We start from the raw sequence: 24,594 nt of genomic DNA on the forward strand, positions 1-24,594 counted from the left end.
ATAAATTCCTTCTCTGATCTGCCTCACATAGCCAATGCCAGTTCCAGTGCCATCAAAAGCAACAAGAGTGAAAAAAGCATGAGGGGAAGGGGCAGGGTCAGCCCTGTGTGCAAACCTGTGCAAATACTACACGAGCAATCTAATGGAGTCTTGGGTACTGCCTTCTTTGTAGTCAGTGCCATATGGCTCTTCTTAATAATTACTTTCAATAATATGCCTGAATCAAACAGGTCAATTATTCATGTGGCATGGAAAAAGCAAATTTAAATGGCAGTTAAAAATATCTGCTTTGAGGTGTGGGATAACACTTTTAAGTTGTTGCATAGTAAAACACATGTAGCAGCTAAGCCAAGCATAAACTCATAGAGCATAAAAGTCCATTTGGTAAAATTAAAACTTCAGCAAGTCCTCAGAATTATAGGTGAGGATTTAGATATGGTTTCTATCTCTTGCTTACCTGAATTAGAAATACTTGAATAGAGTGGTCTTCTTGGTCTGTTGCAGTGAAGCACAGACTCTTTCTATTTGCTTTTTTTATCACCATTTGATCCCAGAGTCGGGTGTTGAGAATCAGTCTCAAGCTGCCTTGATTTCGCATAACTGAAATAAGAAGGTTTAAATGGTAAGTTATAGAATCATAGAATCATATAATACCTAGGGTTGGAAGAGATCTTAAAGATCATAATGATCCAACTTCCCTGCATAGGCAGGGACACCTCCCACTAGACCACATTGCACAAGGCTTCATCCAATTTGGCCTTAAACACTTCTAGGGAAGGAGTATCAACAACCTCCCTAGGTAATCTATTCCAGTATGTTACTACCCTTGTGTTGAATAATTTTTTTCCTAATATCTAACCTAAATCTACCTTCTTTCAGTTTAAAAATATTGCCCCTTTGGAACCACCTTTATTTTTACTGAAGCAGTTTTCTGTACCACTTGCATGGAAGCAGCATTTTCATTAATTACTCTTTTCAATTTGGCTTAAACCCTCACATGATGCTATTTTTTTTTAATACCAAATATATTAGGTTTTTTCCATACATATGGCATACAAAGCAAATAATCTGCTGAAACTGTGCAATATGGGACAAAAAAATAAAGGCATAATAAAATCAGCATTCCAGAAGTGGCCTGAAACTGTGCTTCTGGAAAAGCAAAATCGACAAAAACAAAAACGTCATACTGATGACTGAGCTGAAGAGACACTGCAGTAGGAATGTGCAGAACCTACCAAGAGAAGCAAGCATGACTGTACAAACTAAATTAAAAGTGCTCACTTTTTAAAAAGATCGGCAGCTATTTGACTTAAGTAAAACTAGCCAGTTTCAGATGTTCTGAAATTAGCTTATTCTGGACAGCAATAACTACAGTTATGTAGCGTTTTTTGTATGTGTTATTTTGTTATTTAACTCTTACTTAGCCTTGACTGCAACATGCCACCCTTATTGATAGATGTGTCATTAAGCCTCAGTGATCCTCTGCCTTTTTCAGTCCAGGTTAAAGTAAGCTTATTAAATACAAAGAGCTTGCAGTTGATCTGAAAGAGAAATACAGTATGGAAATTGACAGCCAGTGTTATTTCATTGGTTCTAAAACTTTATGTTTTTAAAACTTCTGATATGTCTTTTAATATATATGCATGTATTTGAAGATAGATATATAGCTATATGACAACTGTTACTTAAAACAAAATGGCTCACAGATCTGGGCTTAACTTTCTGCTGATCATGGAAAGCATTCTGCATAAATCCCAGTTTACTTTTTCAATTACTTCACCTTCATTAACTCTTCCTCTGTGATACCACTAACAGAGCTGACCATGCTGCAAGTGTTCATTTCCTCACTCATTAGAAATGTTGGGCAGCCCAGGATACCAGTATCACTACTACAAAGAGTACTGCTCCAAAGACAGTAAAACCTACATGTTCTGACAAGATAAAAGATTGAATAAATGGTAAAATAATGTACATTTCCATGTTCAGATTTTAGAAATCGTATACATCATTGATATTTTCAAGAGTTTGAATATGAAGAATACCAATACATCCTGCTATGCCAGAAAGATAATTGTATTTTAGATGAACTATAAAACTAATTACCTTGAGAACACACTGCACTTTTTTCTGGAAAAAAAAATTGTTGTAAAAAATCTTCACTCAAATAATCTCCAATTTTTGAGTTTTAGTTACTGCTTTTATGCTATATATATCCTTATAAAGTACAACTGTAGGATGAAGTTCTGAAGCAATCACTGAAAGGGAATATAAAGCATGAAGGGAGTATAAAATGAGCAAATATGATATGAAAACAAAAATACTGCCCTACAAAAATGGGCTAGCAGAGGCATGTCTTGAAAAAGTGAAAATTTAAAATATAAATTGAAGTTATTTTCAGATTTCTGCAAAATACCAGATGTTCTTTTCAACAACAAAACTGCTCACCATCAAAGCTTTAAGAAAGACACACCTGTAAGACATTGTGTTCTGCTTCTTCTCCAGTTATAACTTCAACTTTATCTAGCAGAATTTTCTCCACTGGCTTGGAAATACAGGCAGTTGCTGATTCAGTTAGTGTTGCATTCCTTAACAAAGCTGTTTCTGTATGGAAAAAAACAAATACAAAACCAAACCAAACCAAAACAAAACAAAACAAAAAAAAGGGAGTCCTTTCTATACAGGATTTATTTTCAGGACAACAAAACTAGTATACAGGATGGCCTGTGCCTTCATTAATCCCTACGGTGTCTTACATTATTTAGTATTATCAAGTTTTTGACCAAAGCAGCAAATACAAGAGAAAATGGCTGAAATACTACAAAATGGGTCAGCTGTTTGGTCTCATTTTGAACTGAACTCTTCACAGTTTCAGAGGTTTGCCCTAAAAGACCCCTTGCAGAAACAAGCCCTACAGAATTAGAAGTCAATTTTCCAAGTGAAGGCGGTCTGTCATATTGCAGTGCATAGATAATGAAAGACATATGTCCCAGTATCCAGAATAGTAACATATATACAATGAATATTTGACAGGAACATGAAAGAATGATATTTAAAAGGAAGAACATTCTTTCAAAATTTTGTGTATTTGTATAAGCTGTATATGTTTTCCATAGGCTTTAATATTTATACTTTTTTTCACCTGTAAGAATGGTCATACAAAGTATTTGGGTTGTTTAGCCTAGTGCAGAGGAGGCTGAGGGGAGACCTTATTACTCTCCAGAACTACCTGAAAAGAGGTTGTAAAGAGGTGTGAATCAGTCTGTCCAATGAAGTTGCAAGTGATAGGACAAGAGGTAATGGCTTGAGTTGTACCATGGGAGTTTTGATTGTGTGTTGGGAAGAATTTCTTCACAGAAAGGGTTATCAGACATCGAAAAGGGCTGCCCAGGGCAGTGGTAGAGTCACCATCCCTGGAGATATTTAAAAGTCACACAGAAATAGTGCTTAGAGATATGGCTTAATTAGGTTCTTGTCAGCGTTAGGTTATGGTTGGACTCTTGGAGGTCTTTTCCAATCAAAGTGATTCTGTGAGTCTGTGATTAGGAAAGAAGCATGCAAAATTCGGCTAGAGGGCTCAAGATAGGGTCCTACTTGGGAGTCCCTCCCAGAATAATTGTATATGGCTTGTCTAGGAGAAAAACTCACACCAGAGTCACAACACTGAAATCTGCCTGTGTAAAAGTTTCAGTCCTAAATTATAATGCAAATATGGCAAAGTAATCTACATGAGCAGTCAAGAAATACAAGCAGCCAGCAGCTTAAAATTGTAGTTCAACAAATCAGTCCAAAAGGCATCCACAAAGTTCACTACATTTTTTCAAGTAATAAACAGTAATAACAATCTGTAAAAAAAGCCTATGTAACTTAGACCATTGACACTGAATTTAGACCAGTTCAAATGTCATAGTACAAGCTGTAGGTTCATTCTGAACACAGATTTTGGCATATACTTCAAGAATACCAATGACTATAAAACTTGAGAAGAGATGAAAATTATTGACCACTCATTTGACATCTTCTAAGATACAGCAAAGCTTATAATAATAAAAATAGCTGTAATTGTTTGCTGAATATGCTTACTTTTTTGTGGACTGACATGAAAAGATTCTATATAAATGGATGTTACTTCTCCTTTGGATGCTTCATCACATGGTTTGGGATGCTTTCCAGGACTCTAGACAAAAATATGTAATAAGAATTCATTTTTTAATAATACAGCTGTGTTACTCCACATCAAACCAAACACTGAATTATTTAATGCCTTCAAGGCTGCAGATTAGCAATTGTAATATCATAAGAGTAAAACTGACACGGGTGACAATTCCTTCCTCTAGTGGAAGGAATTTTATAATCAGGAAATCAGTACATCATTCTCCAACCAAAAAGAATAGCTCCTTTGTATAGATCCTGGACTAGGACTTAAATCCAGTGTAAGACTTAGATGCTTAAACTAAAAGCTAATTTCCAGTTTAAGCACTTAAACTCCAGAGTAATAATTTAAGTTCCCAGATATCACAAACTAACCTCAGAGGAATTAAAAACTTCCATGACCTTCAGTTTTTGCAGAGAAAGTTTCTTAGGCATGTCTAAATAAATGCTTTTGGCTCCTGACAATGCTTGGTTGCTCAACTCCTACTTAGAACTAAATCCTGGTCAGAGATAACAACCCAAACCCATGGCTGCCAAGCTTTTTCACTGGCAGATATGCATAGTTTTCATTCTACTTCTACAAGAAATTCTATTTCAATTTAATTTCAAATTTTTCACTCCTCAGCTTGGGAGAATCCTACCCCTACAGGAAACATTTTCTCCTCAACAGTCATCAGAATCATATTTACTTATATCTTTAAAAGAACAGTAGGAGTTAAAAGCATCAGTCCTTGAAAAAAAATTACACTCATAAATACATTAACCTTGATAAAATGTCTGCCACCATTTACAGATCTTACCAAAACTCTCTCAACCATGTTCTCTCCAAACACAAAATCAGAATTGCTGCTGTTCTGTACAAGTCTGTCTTTAAACAAATGACTTCTGTGAAAACAAAATAACATAAGAATGTGATTTAGAACTATTTAGAACTTTGTAGAATATAAGTAAGCTCATGCATTTACTTTACCACAACTTACATTAAAGACAAACAAAAAATGACCACTTAAGTAATCAGACAAATTCTTTAGGAGAATCTGAGAAGGTTCTCCACCGTAGTAGATAGTGGTTTAAGTTTTGAAGGCCTTGTCCTAGATGTACTAGTGCTTTACCCTTGAAGCAAAAGCAGTTGGCAACTTTGGGTAAGAGGAATGTAGGCAACAGACATAACAAGACCTTGGCAAAAGAACAGAGCAGCACATATTTTGCTTTTTAGGAAGATTACATTAACCAATGAGAGGAGGCTCTGCTTCTCATAAGCAAAGTAGTTGTAGCCTATCAGCTTGCAACAAGTATGTATGATCAGCTCATAATGACCAATTATAAAGTAGCACGAACTGTGCCTGTACTTGTGGACAAGATAACGACAAGAGTAAAAACAAAGATGTTTCAGAAATAAAGTGCTGGTGCTCAAAAGGCCCCCTGAGTGTCATTCATTGTCACGGCACTCCACATAGCATTTCACAAAACCAATAGTGTATCATATTGTATTTGTAGAAGATTATTGAGGATATTCCTTAAAAGCAAGAAATAAGAAACAAAATAACATTTCTCTTCCTCCTCCTCAGGAAACAGTTTTACTCCAGAAAACTTCAGTGAGTCACATTCATGACAATGTTTCCTTCTATTCCACCATAAGTAATAAATACCCTTCCATAGTGCTTCACCTCTGGTATCCTTCATCTTAATGTACACCCTTGTGCCTTACAGGCACTCCTTGGTCATCCACCACATCTTGGAAAAGGCAGAGGGTCAGTGTATTCTAATGTACACACTTTCCATGCACAAAAACACTGCAGAAATGTAAAAGGGTGAAGGCAGCTGGCTTATGATGAGGTATAACTAAAACAGGAAAAGAAGGTATTTCTAGTTTTCAATTACCTGTTCCATAGATATACTTAAAATAAGAAATGAAGGAAAATAAGTATTTGCAATCCTTTGGTACTACCAATTATAGTTTGGGGGCAAAGATTTGGGAGAAAATGTCATACAGTATAAAAATCACTTTATGCCTAGGATATGAACTATGACTCATTTTGGCAGTAGCTACATCAAAACATCACTTGTCCTTCTGTCCCTCTTTCCTTTTTGCCTCAGGTTTTTCAGATAAGAAATATTAATTTAATTTTTAGTTGTTACGTTGAGTTTAACTTCTCTTAATTAGCCTTTTGACCTCTTAGAAGGTTTTAAGAGAAGGTGGTGAACATGTTTTTAAATGGTGACATAGTCACAACTAGTAAAATATACATTACTTATGGATTATATTCAAGTATATTTTAATGACAGTACAGTTGTGTTTTGATCTGCTAAATAGTTACACAGCCACTTTAAATTAACAAAATCTATTTAAATAAAAGTCACTAGAAATGTTGTAAATTTCTTTGCACTGAATTTGTCCCTACTGCTGGGTTTTTTTGTTTTGTTTTGTTTTTATAATATCTTACAGGTTGTTCATGCTTGCTGTAGAGATTAATCACTGCATCCCTTCCTGGCAAAGGCAGCTAAGTCCAAGTTCTTGTCTCCTGTCCCTGAAGAATGACTTGGCAGGAAAATGATCTGATGTTCTGTCACAAAATACATATTTGAGCATCCCTTACCTGCTCTTCCAGATCATTTGTCAGCTATGGGAGGGCTTAATGGCAATTAAGTCATGCAGACCATGTTCCATTTAATAGGCTGTGGTTTTTGCAAGAACTTTGATGATTGCCTTAGTTTCTGTGTTCACAACTACAGTGTGCTTGAAACCATTTCACACAGGATGCAAACATTCCCCAGTACAAGTTATGTCCATTTTACATTTAAGGAAAAAAATATTTCTTAACATGCTCACGCTTGATGTGTTTCTGTGACTAAGAGTTAAGGTCATAAACGAAGAAACACAAGGGATGGGCTTCCAAGCTTTATATCTGGGTCCTTAAATTATGCAACAAACTGGACAAGTTAGGAGATGGAACCCTACTATCATCAGCTAGGTTCCCAAGGTGGCTCAGCGTTGAAGTCGAACTGTTCTCTATAAAGCACTTCTCCTAAGCCCTTTGGATAGTTGTAAACTTGATCAGAGATCTTGCCGTGAGATAACAGCCCGAAAGATTTGATAAAAAAGATAAATCAGAATATCCATTTTTTTCCAGCCTTGAAGTCTTTAAGTGTTTTGGGCCATGAACAGTGTATATGAAGCATGTTCCAGCCTGAATTCCATCCTGATATTTCCTCTGCTACTTCTAGGCTGCACCAGCAGCAACTTAATAAGACTAGCATTCCAGGAGAGGCAAATCCCAGAAACCAGATCCTTGTCTCAAAGAAACAATATGGGAAATTACTTTTTGATTATTTTCAGAAATTTAAGGAAAAATTAATTTGTACAACATCCTTCTTTTCCCAGACAGTTAAGTGAAAGCCCCTGCCTGAAAGCCTTAAACAAACTGCAATACCCTTCTGTTGCTGTAAAAGAACAAAGTGTGCCAGGGATGACATTGCCAAGGAGATGCAAAACAAAGGGACTGAATTCAGTGAATAACCACTAAAAATGAAAAATGAGAAATGTGGATAAGACACTGAAGAGACTATGGAAAGGTGGTAGATCCAAGTCTCAGAATGCCCAGCAGGGTCTGAGTAGCTGCCAGTTCCAGTGCTGGCTTTGAACCCTTGCAGTTTTCCAAACAGATCCTTGTACAAATCTGAATAATACATGGCCAGTAGCCTGCATTTTCCCAGTATTATATTTCTGCCACTTACGACTCAATTTCCAAGCTTCTAATCAGACTCGAGAAACCACAGATTTCTCCTTTCCTGTTCTTTACTACAGACAGTTCAGGAAATGGAACTGTGGATGGTTTCCTGGGACATGGACAGCTGCAGCAACTGCAGAAGAGTAACAAACCATTTTCAAACCTCTCTCATAAAAACCATGTCACATACAGAAGATGTGGAAGAAGAGAGAAAGTAAGAAAGTAAGAGGGACATTTGAAGGCAGCAGGAATCCCTGCTGCTGAGTGTCTCTGCATTTTGTTTTAAGTAGATGAATGTTATTAGTTATACCCTGACAGATGCTTGTTTAAAAAATTATAAATTTTTTTCTTATCAGTTAGCAGGTCCTGCTGCAATGTTCACTGTTGTTTAGCACATATAACTGTGTGTTTGAGAACTTTAGACAAAAAGATCATAGTGAACACCTAGTTGAATTGAAATTATATTTTGACTGGTCATATAAACCAACATTTATCACAATATTGATATACAGAAATAATGAGACACAAGTACTGCAAGCAGATAAGCAACTCCTCTTTTAAAAAAGAAAATAAATACCACAGGCATTTTTAAGTCTTGCAACGTGCCAGCACTGAAACACTGCATGGTATTTCTCTATCCATCTACTTCATAAAGGAAAGTTACTCATCTGTGTTTTCCTAGACACTGTGCAGGTGACAGAATGTAGATGAATTTAGAAGCACTGACATTACCTGATTTTTCAAGTTGGTACCATCTTCCCTTTTTCTGTCCCAGTATGTTCATTTACCATCATTCTGAATTTGCTAAAAATTCAGCCTGCTCTGTGTCTCCTTATTGTCCTCAAGGGCATTAATTGTGATAGGAACACATTAACTGTGAAAAGGACAAGCTGGCTCTTCCAAAACTACAGTGAGTCTCTACCCCAGAATGATGCTCTCCTTGTTGCTAAGAATTAAGAATCTAAATTGTCTGTGCATCTAAAAATCCTAAGGGATTCTCCTCAGAATCCTGGTACTGTGCATCCCAAACATAGTGTGCAGTATCCTGTATCTGTGGTCCATCCATCCCTGAAGAAGACTGAATTGACTCCTTTGCAGTTAACATTTTCTCTGCTCTCTTTGAGTGGGAGAGGGAAAGGAGACAACATCACAAATATGGTATCTGTGGCCGTAGCAATTTTGAAATGTCGTTCTCTCATCATAACTGATCTCAGGTGTATTCCTGACACAACTTCCAGGTGAATAAATCCTCATTGTGTATCAGCATGCAGTATTAATACCCTCAAGACAACCCAGTGGCTAACCAAAGACGTAAGATTCTCACAAGCCACTCTTCATAGAGGTAACAGCCCGATTTTGCCTGATAAAAGGTGAAGGGGTGGGGCAATGTTCTCATCCATGGAAGTCAGCTTTCTCATGCAGAAATTCTGAAGTCCATGCTGGACAACCCATGTCTGCACAAAGATGCTGATCTATCACAGTCATCACAGCTAATCCATGCCACAAATTCTGACCTGTGCGTGGAAATGGAGCATCAGTTGCAGCATTCACCTTGTCTTCCGAATCAGTCCTGTATGTTTTTCTACCTATTTCTAGTGTCAAATATGCTGACCCATACTGGAATTTCCCGAGTTTCCCAGCATCTACGTATGAGAAGCAGCAGTTATGCAACCAGAAGAAAGTTCTCCACAAGGACACAGGGATTACTGTAAATATGCAAAACTGGGACATATTTTGAACTGCCGAAGCTACATGAGATGGCAAACTAAAATAGTTTCTGACTTGGGAGTTCTTAATGAGAAACAAACTGTTCCATATGGAGCTCATGCCAGTACCCACAAATCCTGGCACTACACAAAACTGCCAATGAGGACTGTGTAGGTGTAGGTAGTACCATGTAGCTAGCAGGACTAGTACCACGTCAGACATGTAGGAAGAAAAGGCATGCCATAAGCCAAGTGACAAAATGGTGTAGAAACATAATAAATAAATACTTACTGTGTTGTTTTAGAGCTAGAAAGATTCATGGTAGTAGATGACCTCACTGCTCTTCTGGAACTTACTGAATTCTCAGCTGAGGAAAAAGAGTTGTCTTCAGATAGCTAGGAATAATAAAAACAGGTAAATTAATTAGACCAAGCTTGTTTTCTGCTATAAACAGATCTGCTAGAAGTCTGGAAACACTGAGGTACATAAGTATGTATGTGGTAGTTGGCAGAGCTTACTCTAGCTGTGTACTAAGCTCACACGCTTAATCAAAATCCTAAAATGTTACTTGCAAAATAAACAACATCTAAAAGATGCCAAGGATGATTTGCTCACAGAACGCTGATATCTGGAAGTTGAGACAGCCTGCAGAAATGTTTTTTTCAAACATCATCAGTTAGAGCTTGACAATTCACACGAGACAGTGATCCATCAATTCCACTGAAACCCATATGGCAATTTCTTGAAAATTATACACTGGAGTAATTAACTGCTTTAAGACAGCACTGTCTTGTCTTTGGTTGGCTGGTCGGTTGATTTTTTTAGTCAGAGCTGTAAACATATTAGCCACCAAAATTACACTTCTTTTTACCTTTGTACGTGTTTCTTTCTTAGTTGCTAGAGGTACTACAGGATTTTCAGGACAGGTCAGGGTTTGTGGGGGTTGCAAAATGGCAGGTCTGATAACACTCCACAATTGATTTTGTGACAAGGATCCTTGCAAACACAAAGACAAAATACTTAAACAGAAACTTTTTCTTTATATGTATTTCACAGCTATGCCTCTTTAACTGAAAGTTTCAAAGCATATTTAAAAAACATTTATTATTGTTTAATTACTAAATACTGTGAAAAATTGTAATCCCTTCTAGAATACACAACTTCGCAGTTACATCAACCCCTGTTATCCTATCAGACTAAAAAAGCAATGCATTGTATGCAAAAAAAAATACAGTTATTTATAAAATGTATTTCTATTCATGTTTTAAAATATATATCTTTATATATACTTATATTTACTGATTTATGTTAGAGCTGTCTTCTGGAATGTTGCATTTAATCCTCCAGCTGCAGCTACCATGAAGGTTCTTCCTTGCTTTCTCCAGGAGCAGAGTTATTCAGTTAGAAATGTGGAATTTCTCTATTCGAAGTTATATTTAGTTCAGTCATGAATTAAGCAGTCAGAGCAGAGGCTCAGGACAGAGTTCACAGCATATTTACACTGTCAAACAACTTATGGATCTCATAAATAATTATTTATAACATCACTCAGCATAGAAAAATGTCATTTTTATGTCTTCTGTGACTGTTAAGAATATTTTTCTGGAACTACAGTGAACAAATACTGCAATGACAGTTACCTTCTTTTGTACTTCTGATCAAGTCAGGTTTTCTTTGAAGAGCTGAGGTCATGAATATGTTGTTATTGTTTACTACAGAACAAGAAATTTAAACTTTAATAATGAGTATTCACTCATTTCAATTATTAATTAATGTTTCTGTAACCCCTCCCCATTTTGATGGTACTTAAGCAATATTCCAAACTATTCACCTAAACAAAATCTCTGAGGTAACTGTTACTGTCTTCATTTTACAGATGGGAAGACTTAACCACAGAAAGCACCACTGGTCTTTTGGCTATGTTAGAGACCGAAGTCTTTTTGATGGTAACATTAATTCATAAAATCCTCCTCTGACTTCACAAACCAGGTGCTTCTGGCTTGCAAAAACTATTGAAATGGCAATACTATCTGGTCCAGTTTTAGGAATTTTTAACATCAGTAAATGAAACCAAAGAACATGGGAATAAATAAGGGTGCTGTGCCCTGTTCTGGCAAAAAGGCTTTCACAACTTTATTATGTTGATGGCAACGCACTACTGATGTTTTCACTGTTTTAATAAAGATACCAAACATCAGCCACAAAGTGATGGCAACCACCTACCACATCCTGTAAAATGACACAACTGACACTCTATACATTATCACTACTTTTTCACTGCAAGAAGAGTATGCTTTGTTGTTTTGACCATGTTGTGTCCTCTTAATATTGCTTAGAAACACTTTATGCCACTGTATGTCAAAGACCTGTCTCTCGTAAGAAACATAAACTAGGATTTAAGAGAACTTCATTGATCCCATTAGTCATGAGTGTCACTGGTTAGTCTAACCAGGGTCACTGGTTAGGTAGAAGAAAGGCTCCTAGGATCGAAAACTATACTCCCACAGGAACAATCACCATTAAATTGCATATAAACCAATTAATGTAATCACTGTAATTCCATTCGGTTTTATCAAGTACAATTTGTACTACACTGTATAAATGCATAGTTATGTTATTCAAAGTTATTCAAATTCCTCCCAAGCATTGCAGGATTCCCTAACAACAAACGCATAAAACCGTTTCTATTGAACTGCCAGTCCTCCTCCTAAAACATTCCTTTCTCTTATCCAAATATCAGCTTAGTCCAACACATTCCAGCTATGCCCTGCAGAAAAGCATTCGTGTGCATCTCTTCATTTTAAAAGAATAATGCAGGTATTTTTAAAATTTATTCTTTAATTACCTGGCTGGGAGGGAGGGAAGGTAGGAAGGATGGTGAAAGAAGATGCTCTCCCTCTTTTCTGAGTAAGAGTTGTATCTGGAAGAAAGAGACAGAAATTATCATTCATTAGGAGCAAAATAACCATTAATTTCCAGGTTAGTTAATTCATATCATGCCTTCATTGGCATTAGAATAAATTCTTATCTGCTATCAGCTTTCTGAAGTAGACTGCTAAAATTATCAGCCTATACTGCTGATACAGAGAGTTTTCTGGGGCCAAGCCACAGTGTAACAGTTCTGTCTCAGAGACAGCCAGTTGGAGAGGTTCAAAACAGAACCAGACAATCAAGAGGGCAAATACTCAAGCTTTCTCCTCACCCGGCTTTATATTTAGTTACAGACATATCCTAAAAATTGTATCAAATCTATGGTTTTCTGTGCATTATCTCAGCATAATTTTCAAAGTAAAACAAACTTATCTTAAATCCTCTTAGCCACATTCGGGAATATCAGGACTAGATAAACAAAATGTAGTGCACACATATTAATTCCTGAAGTCAGAAATAACTTTGTGATCCCATCCATCTGTTAAATTAATCCTATAAAAAACAGATCAGAATGGTAGCCTCAGAGACTTGTGTGCATTTCTCATGGAAAAAATACACAGTCCTTAAAAAGTTTCCCAGATCAGCTGTTAGCTGGATTGAAGGATTTCCCAGTGAACACTGTTCTCTTCTACAAACCAGAGAATCTCATTCCTTTCCAGCCCTCCTCCTCCCTTGACTTCATGAGCTATTGAAGGAAGTTATATGAAATATACAGATTTTTCACTACTTTATATAATATTAACTTAAGTATGGAAAACTAATATTTTTACTTAAAAAGTTATTTACTGGAAATTGCCAGAAAGCTTATATCAATGTTTAAATTTTCATGACTTGCAGCATTTCTAAAGTGCAGAAAAGTTTCTCGGACAGAAAAATTGCTTTTCTTCTTTACCAGATGAGACTACAGAACTATAGCAATTAGAATATGACTCGAGATAAATCTCATACCTGTGATAGCCTGAGAGTCAGACTTCTGGAAAGTAAAAGATGATGATCTTGCTCGCTTTCTGGAACAACTAATGAGATCTAGAGAAAAGTAAATATAATGTTCTGCAGGGACAGACTGGCAGGAGAGTTCAGCACGAGTTGTGACAGGTAATTAAACCTGAACACCACAAATTCTAGGAATTACAGCAACAGCTTTAAGGCATTACCTAAGAGGATGTAAGATTTGGAAACACCAAGAATAAAGCTTCAGGGAGTCTTCATTGTTTCTATTAAGTTCAGGGAACATAAATCAGGCCCTTTGAATAAGTTCAGAGCCCACAGGCTCAGAAGGTTTAATAATAATAATACAAAAGGAACTCATACAGCTGATTATATACTTGGCCACTTTTCAGAGCTTCTGGACTTTGGTTTCCTAGTACATGAGAGGTAAGATGGAAGAATTCTTAAATAGGAGGGGGACATATATAATGTGACATAGTAGGCAGCTCTACAATCCACATAGTTTTAGTCTACTGACAGGGATTTGTCCCCACTCATATAAAATAGGAGTCCCAACACTATTTTCACAGGCAATAGTCAGACCTGTGAATAAACCAGTGTATTATCATACTGCTTCAAGGATGTGGTTATTACCATTTCCAGTGTTGTGAATTGGGTCTTCTGCAGGCCGCTGGGAAAAAAATACAGGAGTGGAAAGGTCAAGGAAAACATAACAGCCATTTCCTATGCCAGGATACAAACCCAGCATATATACTTTAAAAGCAGTCTTGTTTCTAGTTTCCACTTTTTCTCATTTATTTTCTCTTATTACAAATTCTAATCTAGGCAAAAATCTTTCATTAGTGCTTGCCTATCCATTTCCCAGCATGATAAATCAATTATTTAAAAAAAAAAAAAAAAAAGAGAGAGAAAAAAAAAAAAGCAGCTCTTTACCTTCAAAAGACAGTCCTTCTTCTGAAAAACAAATGTTGGCTGTGCAAGCACTGACCTCTCTGGAAAAAAGAACATTTTTATTAAAAGCTTTGTAGTATCACATCTCAACCAGAGTTTGCAAAGTGCTGTGCAATAACAAACAGAACTTTATCCTTGTGTTACAAAGGAAAAAGTAATAGAGCTGCAGTGATATACAGCACAGTCCATAAATAAAAAACCCCAGTAGAGTCCACAAATCCCACTAGAGTCCACAAATCCCAGTGTGAGTTCTGACTAACTAGATACCACAAAACATGGCTTCATAGTTTTTTTTACACTTCTTTAAGTTAAAAAGAAAAAAACAAGTGCTTTAAGCCTTTACAAACAACATCTGTCACCCTTGAAGAATAAGGGTGAACTGCAGGCTTGGTTCTCAGAAAAGTGCAAGGATATGAAAGGCAAAATTATCCCAAAAGAAAAGCAAGGCAAATTGTTGCAGTTGGCCCCACTACACTCATGCTTCCCATTCTTTAGGCTTCATTTAAGCTTAGTGTAAGTTTTAATGCATCAGTATGATATATAAACATATGAAGCTCCATAGAGCAAATTCTACTCTTTGGCATACCTCTGCACTTCTTACATATGAGTGAGAATAACTTTGGATGCACAGTTTTTGGGGTTTTTTTTGTCTTGTTTTTTTTTTAAATGAAATATATTTCAGCATAGAGTTGCCTCACATCACATCAAACTTCATGTTGATTTAGGGGTCTATGCTTCTACATCTTATAGGACTTCTTTGTGCTGCTTACTTTGATGGGCCCTTCTCAGCCTGTGCACCTCTAAAAGACTGACTTTGCTTGCTGGTGTGAAAGCCGAAGTTGTTTTCATCCTATAACACCAATTAATGACACACCTATTCTGCCAATAAAAGAATGGAAACAAACAGATAGCTTTAGACTATCATATAGATGGTTCTCCTCATGCTAGACCAAGATGTCTTCAACTTGCAGTCAACAGAAACAACCACATTCTGAATATGACCATCTTTTAGTTGCATATGTTAGGATGTAAGTGGAGACCTGAACGCATGCATGTCTCTCCACTGCTGACAAGCACAGACAGAGCAGGGTCACTGCTGAGCTGTATGACAGGCTGTTGGCCAGAGAAATCCCATGCTCTATACCTTCTCAACTGACATGTGACAGAATATTTATCTCCTACACACCATTTTTATAACACTGGCGTCTTCTGTTTTATATTAGAATATTCCAATAAAAATGTCCATTTGAAAATATACAGATTGATAGTTTTATTTTGTCTGGAACACCTATCAGTGAACTCTAGGCTTGGAATCAGTTACTTAAGGGTTTAATAAAGCAAATGTCAACTTATTGTGGAGGCTTTAAAATTACCAAATAAGTACATATTCAAAAATCAAGAATTAAGTAAGCATTAAAATAAAGCCATGTGTATGGAAACTGGGGCAGGAAGCATGAAATGAGTGGTCAAATCTAACGATATACAGACTAAGCAGAAATTTAATACAGTTTCACTGTTGTTGAAGTCAATTTTGTATTTTCTTAGGCAGTATGTGTGTGTAAAGGACTGAGTTCTGCAACCCTGACATGCTTTAAAATGAAGGCCTGGTTTGTTCTTAATAGGAAAAAAAAAACCCAAACAAAACCAGCACATAAAACCCCCCACACTGTTGAACTCCAAAAAAGACAATCCTCAGGCACTGAAAATTGAATAAAATTTCCATAATCCTGCTGTAGCAAAGGGTTCATGGCGTGGCATGAGATGTAGCAATTCCACTTCAATTCACTAGAGGGGAGTGGCACACACAAACAATAGTATTTCACTCAACTGTGATTTATTCAATATAACAGGCTTTTTTCCTGTCTCAATAGTAATACTAAAAATAAAGCAAAAAAATCCAAAAAAACTTTTATTCTTCTTGAAAAAATCCATAATTTAAAGCATGACTACACACCCTTTCTGCACTTCTCAAAACTAGGAAGCAGTATTTTTGAAGTTACATTTAAAACTTGGAATTAGTAAGGAGTAAATTCTTCTGAAAAAAGGAACACCCTTGAGTTAAGACACAGAGTTAACTTCTGCTTTTGCTAAGAGGCTGTAGGGAATTCAAAGGAATTAGAAACGTTCACTACAATTTAAATAACAAAATTCCAGTAATAGTTTAAAACCCAGAAGTTCCTGGAGAAAAAAAGTTCTAACTGGTTGATTACCAACAGAAACAGTTTAAGTAAGGTTATAATGGTACCTCTTTAAAGACAAATATGCTTTTGATATTGCAGTAAATATAAAAGATGTATCCCAGGAGCTGCTTTTTAGCCAAAGTGAAAATTTTCTTGCCACCAGTAGATTTAGAGGTTGCTGATGCTGGCACAGTTATTTATCGCTTTTATGGTTCTATATGGTTTCTACCCAAATAAATAAAATCTTTCCTAAGTGTTGAAGAGTATTTCACAACTCATCAGTTACACCTTCACTCCTTAGTCAGGCCACTCATAAGAATTTTAAATATACATTTGTGTTAACAACATATGTTATGCATTAATTTTGAATTAAATTTGCAACTTCTCAGATATGCAAGCACAAAATATCTGCAGCTGACCCCTGAAAAAGAGGTCAGAAAAGGAAACTCAGGATTTCTTGTGTATTTAACAAAAGGCTCACCACAATCGTGCCAACATGCTGATTTTAACACTGGTGAGCACCTTTGTGTTTGTCCTCCTTGTTTTGCACTGAGGTTGCTGCTGCTGGGGGGGTGGCTGTGTGCTGGGAGAGGAGAAGCCCTTCTCCATTCTCCTCTCCTGGCAGCAGTGTGGGCACCCAGCCAGGAGATGCTGGACTGGTCCAGGGAAGAGGCAGCAGCAGCCAAGGTTGGGGCACACAAACGTGGCTGGAAGGGAATGGGGTGGCCTAGAACTTCCTCTCCTTCCCATCACCAACAGGACATGGACAAACACAGGGTGGCTGAAACCTGGTTAAGACTGGGCTGCTCCAGTCCTCAGCAGCTTGGTACTTGTGGATAAAAGAGGCTGTTCGAAAAGTTAGCAGAAACACTTGCCAAATGGGCTGCTCTGGCTTCAGGGACTGGAATAATCCACAAACCTCAGCCAAGTGTCCAGATGCAGAACCTGCCTGCCCGCCCATAAATTATCATCACAGACTGGGCTCTCTTTTCCTTACTAAGGTTTCCCTGAAGCTGCTGAATTAGAAAGAACTTGGTCCAACTTTTGCTCCATTCAGAGTCCAAAATAATCCCTTGCCACATTGAGAATGTCCATTTCCCTTGTTTAAGGTTGAAACTGCACAGCCTCTCCAGCCTCCCTCCTATCCTTTGCAGAAGCTCTGACCAACACAGAGGGCACATGGGTCTCAGGCCTGGTGTCTTCTCTGCTCTCCTCATCCTGTGTGGGCATCCCTAACTCCATCATTCTGCTTGACAACATGCCTGGCACTGTACCTGCTGGCAATTGGCAAATTATGGTCATTCATATGCTGAGATGAGACTGCAACTATAGAGTTCCATTTGAAAGAAAATGCTGCAGAAAGTTGCTTTGGGAAAAACAAGAGCTTTCTGCTAGCAGCCTAAGCCTAATAAGCACTAGTCAGAATGACATATGAGAAATAACATAAAATTGATTCCACTAGCTTTGCTTTTATACCAAAAGCCAGCATTGTATGTGAAGTGTAGAGAACCTTCAGCTGTTGCTGTGACATTCCACTCTTCATGTTTATTACTGTTGCTTTTCCTAAACCTATAGAAACTTCACAAAATTTACACATTAAGAAATAGTCAGGATGATGATTGTTTTGAAAAAATGATTTATAATTATTACTCCAGCTTGCCCAGAGAAGATATAAATATTTCTTAGCCGTAGAAGAACATATGGAGAAAATATAAGCCCAACTCTTTCTCCAGTCTTCAGGCAGTCATATGCCTGAAGTCATATGTCAAAATTAGCTGACAGTAGTGTGGCTCTATGCCTCCTAAAGTGAAGCAAAAAACCCTCAAATTTTTAAGAGGTTAAATTATTAACATGACCTCAATAGAAGGTTTTTACTTCTGAATTTTTTGAGCAGTTCATTTTTACATTTTCAGATTCAGAAGAAAATAAATTCTGTTGCATCTTCTTCGTTACCGAGCTTGCCAGAAGTCTGAAAACATTTAAATTCATATTAATACCAAATACTTTCCTATTTTGTATATAAAGTTAGGAACCTACATCTGTAACAGTAGAGGGTTTTATATCACTCAGGATAGCTGGCTCCAGTGAAAGTTGTGAGTGTCCATCAAATCTAAAAATAAAACTAATTTTATATATGCATTAAAATGTAAGAATGCAGGCATCAGCGTTTGGAAACAATTACAGTTTCTTAGATGTGAATAATATTTTTCTCCTCCAGTCCTAGCAATGTACATGATCATAGAAAGGATGTACATAAACTGATTTTCTCATTCAAATTTTTGTTCCTTTTAAATCACGTAATTGGTTAGCGATACTCTTTGTCCTCTCTGGCTTGTTACAAAACTGAGTAGCCAAGGAATTAGGCTTTCTGTGGTGTCAGAGGTATGCAGCATCACCTACACTTTTTAATTCCTGCTCAGTGACTAGAGAATAACTTCTTCAGGGATTAGTCAATCCACGAAAAAGAAAGCAGAAACTACTTTTTGAGTAAATTATCCTAATACCTTATAAAATGTGAGATTAGACATGTTACATGGTGTTCTGCTTTGTATTAGATTTTAAAATTAGGCTTAACTGAAAGCCATTTGAAAAAACGTACTTTAAATACTTCCCCACAGAGCTGATAAAAGTCGTTATTCCTTTTGTTTGTAAGGTGTCACTGACCAGCTAGGTGACACAGGTGACACAGGTGGCAGGATTCTCATGTCCCTGTTGTTCAATGTTGTTGTTTCATACAGAGAAATTCATTAAGATCAAATACCAGTACACTGGATTTTGTCAGAGCTTTTACTGTTCCCACAGCCTATGCATTATTTGTGTAGCTCTTCACAAATAACTACAAATCTCACAGTAAGACATTTCAGATTGGCTTAGTTATAAAACACAGAACACGAGAAAACCTCACCCAGTAGTTCATAACTGGCAAGAAAGATTTAATGCTGACAGCAAAAGCTGACTTGCAAAAAATAGTATTTTTCTCATAATTCCTTAAATTAAACTAGTAACTTGTACCTCCTTGTTTTTGTAGCTCATAGGAAAACTTTAACTCCAAACCTACAATTTTTACTTGACACAGTTAAAAAAAAATTAAAAATCTTCTTTACTAGATATCACAGAATTAAATTCTATAAAATTGTATAATCTCTTTGTAATGTCACTTACAAAACCTTAGCCACATCCAGCTTTCCCTCACAACATCCTAGCAGGAGTTACACAACACACAGAAACTACTACATGAAAATCGATAATAAAATTTTATTTTTGTCTTATGAAAAGTTAAAGCTGTGACATAGTAATAGCATGTTTCTGTCATTCACTATGCTATAGCATGAACTTCACTAGCTTTCTATATTGCTACTATAATTTGCAAACAAAAAATCAGAAACACTTCTGCATTTTGATGCTAGATCTTGGATTGCTTGTTCCCTAGTCATAGAACTTGAACCAAATAAAGTTAAGCAATAACAACAAATTCTTGCACATAGTACTGCTGCTTTGTTTGTTTCACATGCAACTGGGAACATATAATTGGGGAAGATGTTGAAAAGAAAAGTAGATTTACTATGACTGTAGCTGCAACATTCCCAGAGGTAGCTTTGTGTTACTAAAGCACTAAGCCAAAAACAAAAAACAAGGGAGAACTATGCCTCTATCATTATTACTAAAACCCACTTAAACAAAATGTCCTGCCTGGTGTTTTGTGGCCATGTACATGAAGAAAAATAAAGCATCAGTGGACTAGCATGTAAGTGGAAGACATAGCTCCAAAAATTAGTACAGTTCCACTAAAAAAAACACAAACAAAAAACCTCAAAACAAAAACAAAAATCTCCCAAAATTATTTTGACTATGCTAGCTGTTGATATGTCTGTTAACTTGTTGTGGCAAGGAGCATCAGAACTCATCTATGTACTAAGGCAACCAATTTTTTTGCAATATGCTGCAAAATCACAGAAAACTACCCATACTTCAGATAATAAAACTGCAATAGCAGGCAGAAGAGAAATACATATAGTGAAATTATACAGTAGGATGAATTACAAAATACTCATACTTCACACTTCTGAGTTCTGCATGTAAAGCATATTCAGTACTTGCTATCTATGACAACTCCTTTAAGAATTAAGATCTGACAAGATAGTTGAAATTTCCATGCAATATTTTTTTTTCTCTAAGGCATTGTGAGACTAAGACTGGTTAATTAATTTGCATTTAAAGCCATTATACAGACATGGTGAAGTTTTTTGTTAATTGGTAATCATTAAAAACAAAATGGGAAAATAAAACAGGGTCAAATAAAGTAAAATAAAATTCTAATCTGGTCAACTCTCCAATGCTAATCGGAAGAGTTTTACGTATGTAGAGGTGCCAGAGATGCATGTTGCTATACAGGTAAGAAATTTGCAAGAGTCTTAGTTGTAATTCCAGACATGTAAGCTAATTGACTTTTTTTCTTTTAGAATACTCTTTTATTCAAGAGTGCCAGTGAATCAATAAATTTGCAACAAGTTCGCATGAATTCTGATTTTCCAAAAAAGTTCAGTAGAAATTGTTTTAAATAGCTGGTCCATAACCATGCTGAAGTATTGTGTGAAGAGAAATAGCTTGAGCATTCTCAAAAAAAAAAAAATACTTCAAGTATATTGACAAATTAATTTTAGAAAAAGCTCTTAATTTTCTAAAAACAATGCTGTTGAGAACTTTATTTCTAGAGAGACCTCAAGCAACAGACATCTGGCCACCTGGCTGTGTTTGCTACAGATGTGACTGCACGTTAGCCCACGAAGACATTGTTGAACAGCACTCCACGCTGTTCTAAGGCTCGGTGTTAAATACAAAGTGTATTTTGCTTAGTAGATCACATCCTATATACATGGTTTGGGGAACAGAGAAAAGTACATCACCAGTGAACTGAGCTTCTGTTTCACCTAATTCAGAAAGAGGGAAGGAAAAGTTAATCCAAATGACTACTGCAAAATAAAACGGAAGAATTTGTCAGAAGACAACTTTTTTGTACCATTAAGACTCCAATTCTGAACTTTCCTTCTCATACAAATAGTTCATAACACACATAAATAATTTCACTGTTATCACTGACGTTATGAGAGCAAGGACTCTTCATTCAGGCACAGCTGCACAGACTCAGGTCCTAACTTCTTCAGGTGTATTCCACCCACTTGAAACTCCCTTCTCAATGCTACAGATTCTAAATACAGTTTTCTTTTTCTGTAAGGAAAGGGTTCTTTCACTCAAAAAATGCCATTTACTAAAAGTAGCTGCCAGTGTGAGTTTATAGCATGCCCACATGCATGCCACACGCATGACAAAAAAACCAAAACTAAAAAATTAACATACTTCTCTTTATTAATGGAAACTCAGCTACGAGTGGCCAAATGTTTAGAAATACCGCATATGTCACACCCATTCATCCCTGTAGAGAACAGGGCTTATCTTTACATGGGCAAGACATAAATAGGCATCCCTGTCCAACCATATTTTAACAGAGTTTGCAAGAGAAATGAAACCCGGCTGGTTTTATTTCAAACACTGGAGTGAACAAAATATCACTATAGCGTAATTCTAGCAGTGAAGCAGTGACAGAAGCAACTGTGTCACTAGACCAGCAGAACTGTGCCAAAGAATGTAAATAAAAATCATTTTGTAAACACAGAAACTTCCAACATGCAACCACTTAGCATTTTTTATCTGCCATAAAAACCTATAAAACACTCTATGCAATGGCAATAAAATTCATATGCATATAAAGCGTTACCATTTTCATGGCATTGTACAAATATTAAATTTCATAAATCCCTGGAAAGTAGCAAGGAAATAACACTTGGGAGAGGATGTGCAGAAATTAAACCATACAGGTAATAAAGCTACGACACATCAATGTTCACCCATACTCAAAACTTCAGGCATGTCAGTAAATTGGACTATGTCTCAACAATAAGCACAAAATGAAAGGCTCATTGAATTAGCCCAAGCAATCTAAACTGTATCAATCATAGCATTAGTTTTAGAGCTTAAAAGTGCATGTGTGCTTTTGCTGGCTTGGGTTCACGCATCAGCTTGCATGGTAAAAGATGGCACTCTCACCTGTAAAATCTCCTTAATATTAGTACTTGTTTGTTTACACATCCTATTGAAAATTGTTAGTAAATAAATCACATAAATCACTCTCAGTCCTTGGTCCTCCTCACTACCTAGAAAATCAGTTTTGCTCTCTACCTCTGTAGCCAGGCATCTCTCTGAGGAGCTAGACCAGAGCAGTTTTTCCCTCGGTGCCCAGGTGCACAGGGCAAGACAGGAACAGGCAGGAAAGCAAGAGCTGTTCCCACCTGCCGCCAGGCCCAGCATTTTGGAAAGCTGCAGAAGATTTAAGTGACATGGGAGTCACCACTTCTAGAAACACACTGACACCACTTCGGGGTGATCTGCAAGTAAATCCCAAAATGTACATGATCTGGTAGTGCCTTCCACTACAATATGAATCGGAGATAGCTGGCAGATTACCACTAAAAACTTGCATTAATGTAATTACAGCTGGCCAAGCTCTTGTTTTGAATCAACCACAACACAGCTGAGCACATTCTTTGCATTTATCCCATTCCCCAGAAACCCCTGTGGAGGGGAAACACAGGAGACGGGCAAAGGATACTAGCCAAAAAAACCCCAAAACCTACCTGTACAACTCTCCTCCGTGGGACTTAGGGTGCTGCTAGAGGCACAGGGGCAGGGCCTGCGGGCTCCCTGTTCTTGCAGCCCAGCAGCTTGGTGCAGAGCCCAGCGGTCACCGGCCCAGTCTCTTCTTTTGGGGAGGCCTGGCTCAGCCAGCTCGCCGTGCCTGGGTCTGACAGAAAAGTCGTAGCCTGCACGGGAGCGCTGTATACCTGTATATAAAACATTCTCTTTGCAAGCAGGAATTGTCTGGTTCCTCATTGTGAGGTCCTCAGAAGTATCTTTATATATATATATATATAAAGTGTGGTCCTATATATGTATATTTAATATATATAAGCCGTAATTGGGTCTAGAACTTCGGATTTAAGATCATCAGTGGCTTTCAAGGCCACCTCCCCCTACGCAGAGGACCAGACAGTCCGGCAAAGGCCCCGCAGCCCTGGCTGCCCCCACCGCCCCGTAATGCCCGACGGGCCGGGGCGTTCGGGTTGCCGCCCTCCGGCAGCGCTTCACCGGGCCGAGCGGCAGCCGCTTCGGCAGCCCCTGGACGAGTGCGGGTGCGCCGGTGTGGGATGACAGCTCCGGCCGAGCCCTTAGCTGGGGCCGGCCGTGGGGAGGGGATATGTAAAGCCAGAGTATTAACATAGGAGGGCGGGGAAGCGTCCGGTCTGGCTGTGGGCAGGGAGAAGGCGGGGAAGGGTGTCCTCGGTCACCGCTGGGCGCAGCGGTCTGTGGCGGGCGGTGAGAGTCGAGGCTGCTTGCGACCCCCTCCGCGCAGCGGGGCATGAGGAGCCGGGTTAGTGGTGCCCGCCGGCGGCTGAGGCAGCGGGGCAGCGCTGGGATTCCGCGGGGGCAGCCGTGGCGGCCAAAGGGAAGCACTGCCTGGGCTGTTTCGGTTCCTGTCGCTGGGCCCCTCCGCCCCAACGCTGCAGTAGATGCTGTGCCGCCGCTCCGCTGCCGGCCGCCGCTTATGATCCCAGCAGCTGCACGGCGGCACCGGGGGGACGGATGCTGCAGGGTTGTGAGGGCTGGGCGCCGTGGTACGCCACCGCTTTCACGCCGGGAAAGGGCGATAGAAGGCCGGCATCTGGCTATTGACGGATTTTCGCGGCGTGGGCTGAGGCAGTCGGGGTGCGGGGGACTGCGGGCGCGGGCCGGGGACTTCGGGGGCTTCTGTGGGAGGCTCTCGGTTCCCCCTGGCGGGCCGCTGTTCGGTCGGTCGCGACACAGTGGTGTAAAAAGGCACCCAGTACAGCCAAGCCCCCTAAAAACGCCGATGCGTTAAAAACGTCGGCGACTTCATCATGAACTTT

General features: G+C 38.2%; 1 protein-coding gene across 1 annotated transcript in view; it reads right to left on the minus strand.

The window, feature by feature from the left end:
• The window catches only part of RANBP3L (RAN binding protein 3 like), a 29,815-nt gene extending 6,276 nt beyond the window's left edge, over positions 1-23,539 (minus strand). Inside the window, exons 1-13 of the mRNA XM_030467265.1 lie at positions 23,284-23,539; positions 14,397-14,455; positions 14,097-14,133; positions 13,464-13,541; positions 12,430-12,504; positions 11,225-11,296; positions 10,456-10,580; positions 9,876-9,979; positions 4,950-5,034; positions 4,081-4,174; positions 2,471-2,601; positions 1,421-1,541; positions 458-600 (exon numbers count right to left, since the gene is read on the minus strand). Coding sequence (XP_030323125.1) covers positions 458-600; positions 1,421-1,541; positions 2,471-2,601; positions 4,081-4,174; positions 4,950-5,034; positions 9,876-9,979; positions 10,456-10,580; positions 11,225-11,296; positions 12,430-12,504; positions 13,464-13,541; positions 14,097-14,133; positions 14,397-14,455; positions 23,284-23,539 — 1,380 coding nt within the window. The remainder of the gene's footprint in view (positions 1-457; positions 601-1,420; positions 1,542-2,470; positions 2,602-4,080; positions 4,175-4,949; positions 5,035-9,875; positions 9,980-10,455; positions 10,581-11,224; positions 11,297-12,429; positions 12,505-13,463; positions 13,542-14,096; positions 14,134-14,396; positions 14,456-23,283) is intronic.
• Between the last annotated feature and the right edge of the window lie 1,055 nt (positions 23,540-24,594).

Source organism: Calypte anna, chromosome Z, assembly GCF_003957555.1.
Source record: "Calypte anna isolate BGI_N300 chromosome Z, bCalAnn1_v1.p, whole genome shotgun sequence".
In the NCBI taxonomy this organism is placed as follows: domain Eukaryota; kingdom Metazoa; phylum Chordata; class Aves; order Apodiformes; family Trochilidae; genus Calypte; species Calypte anna.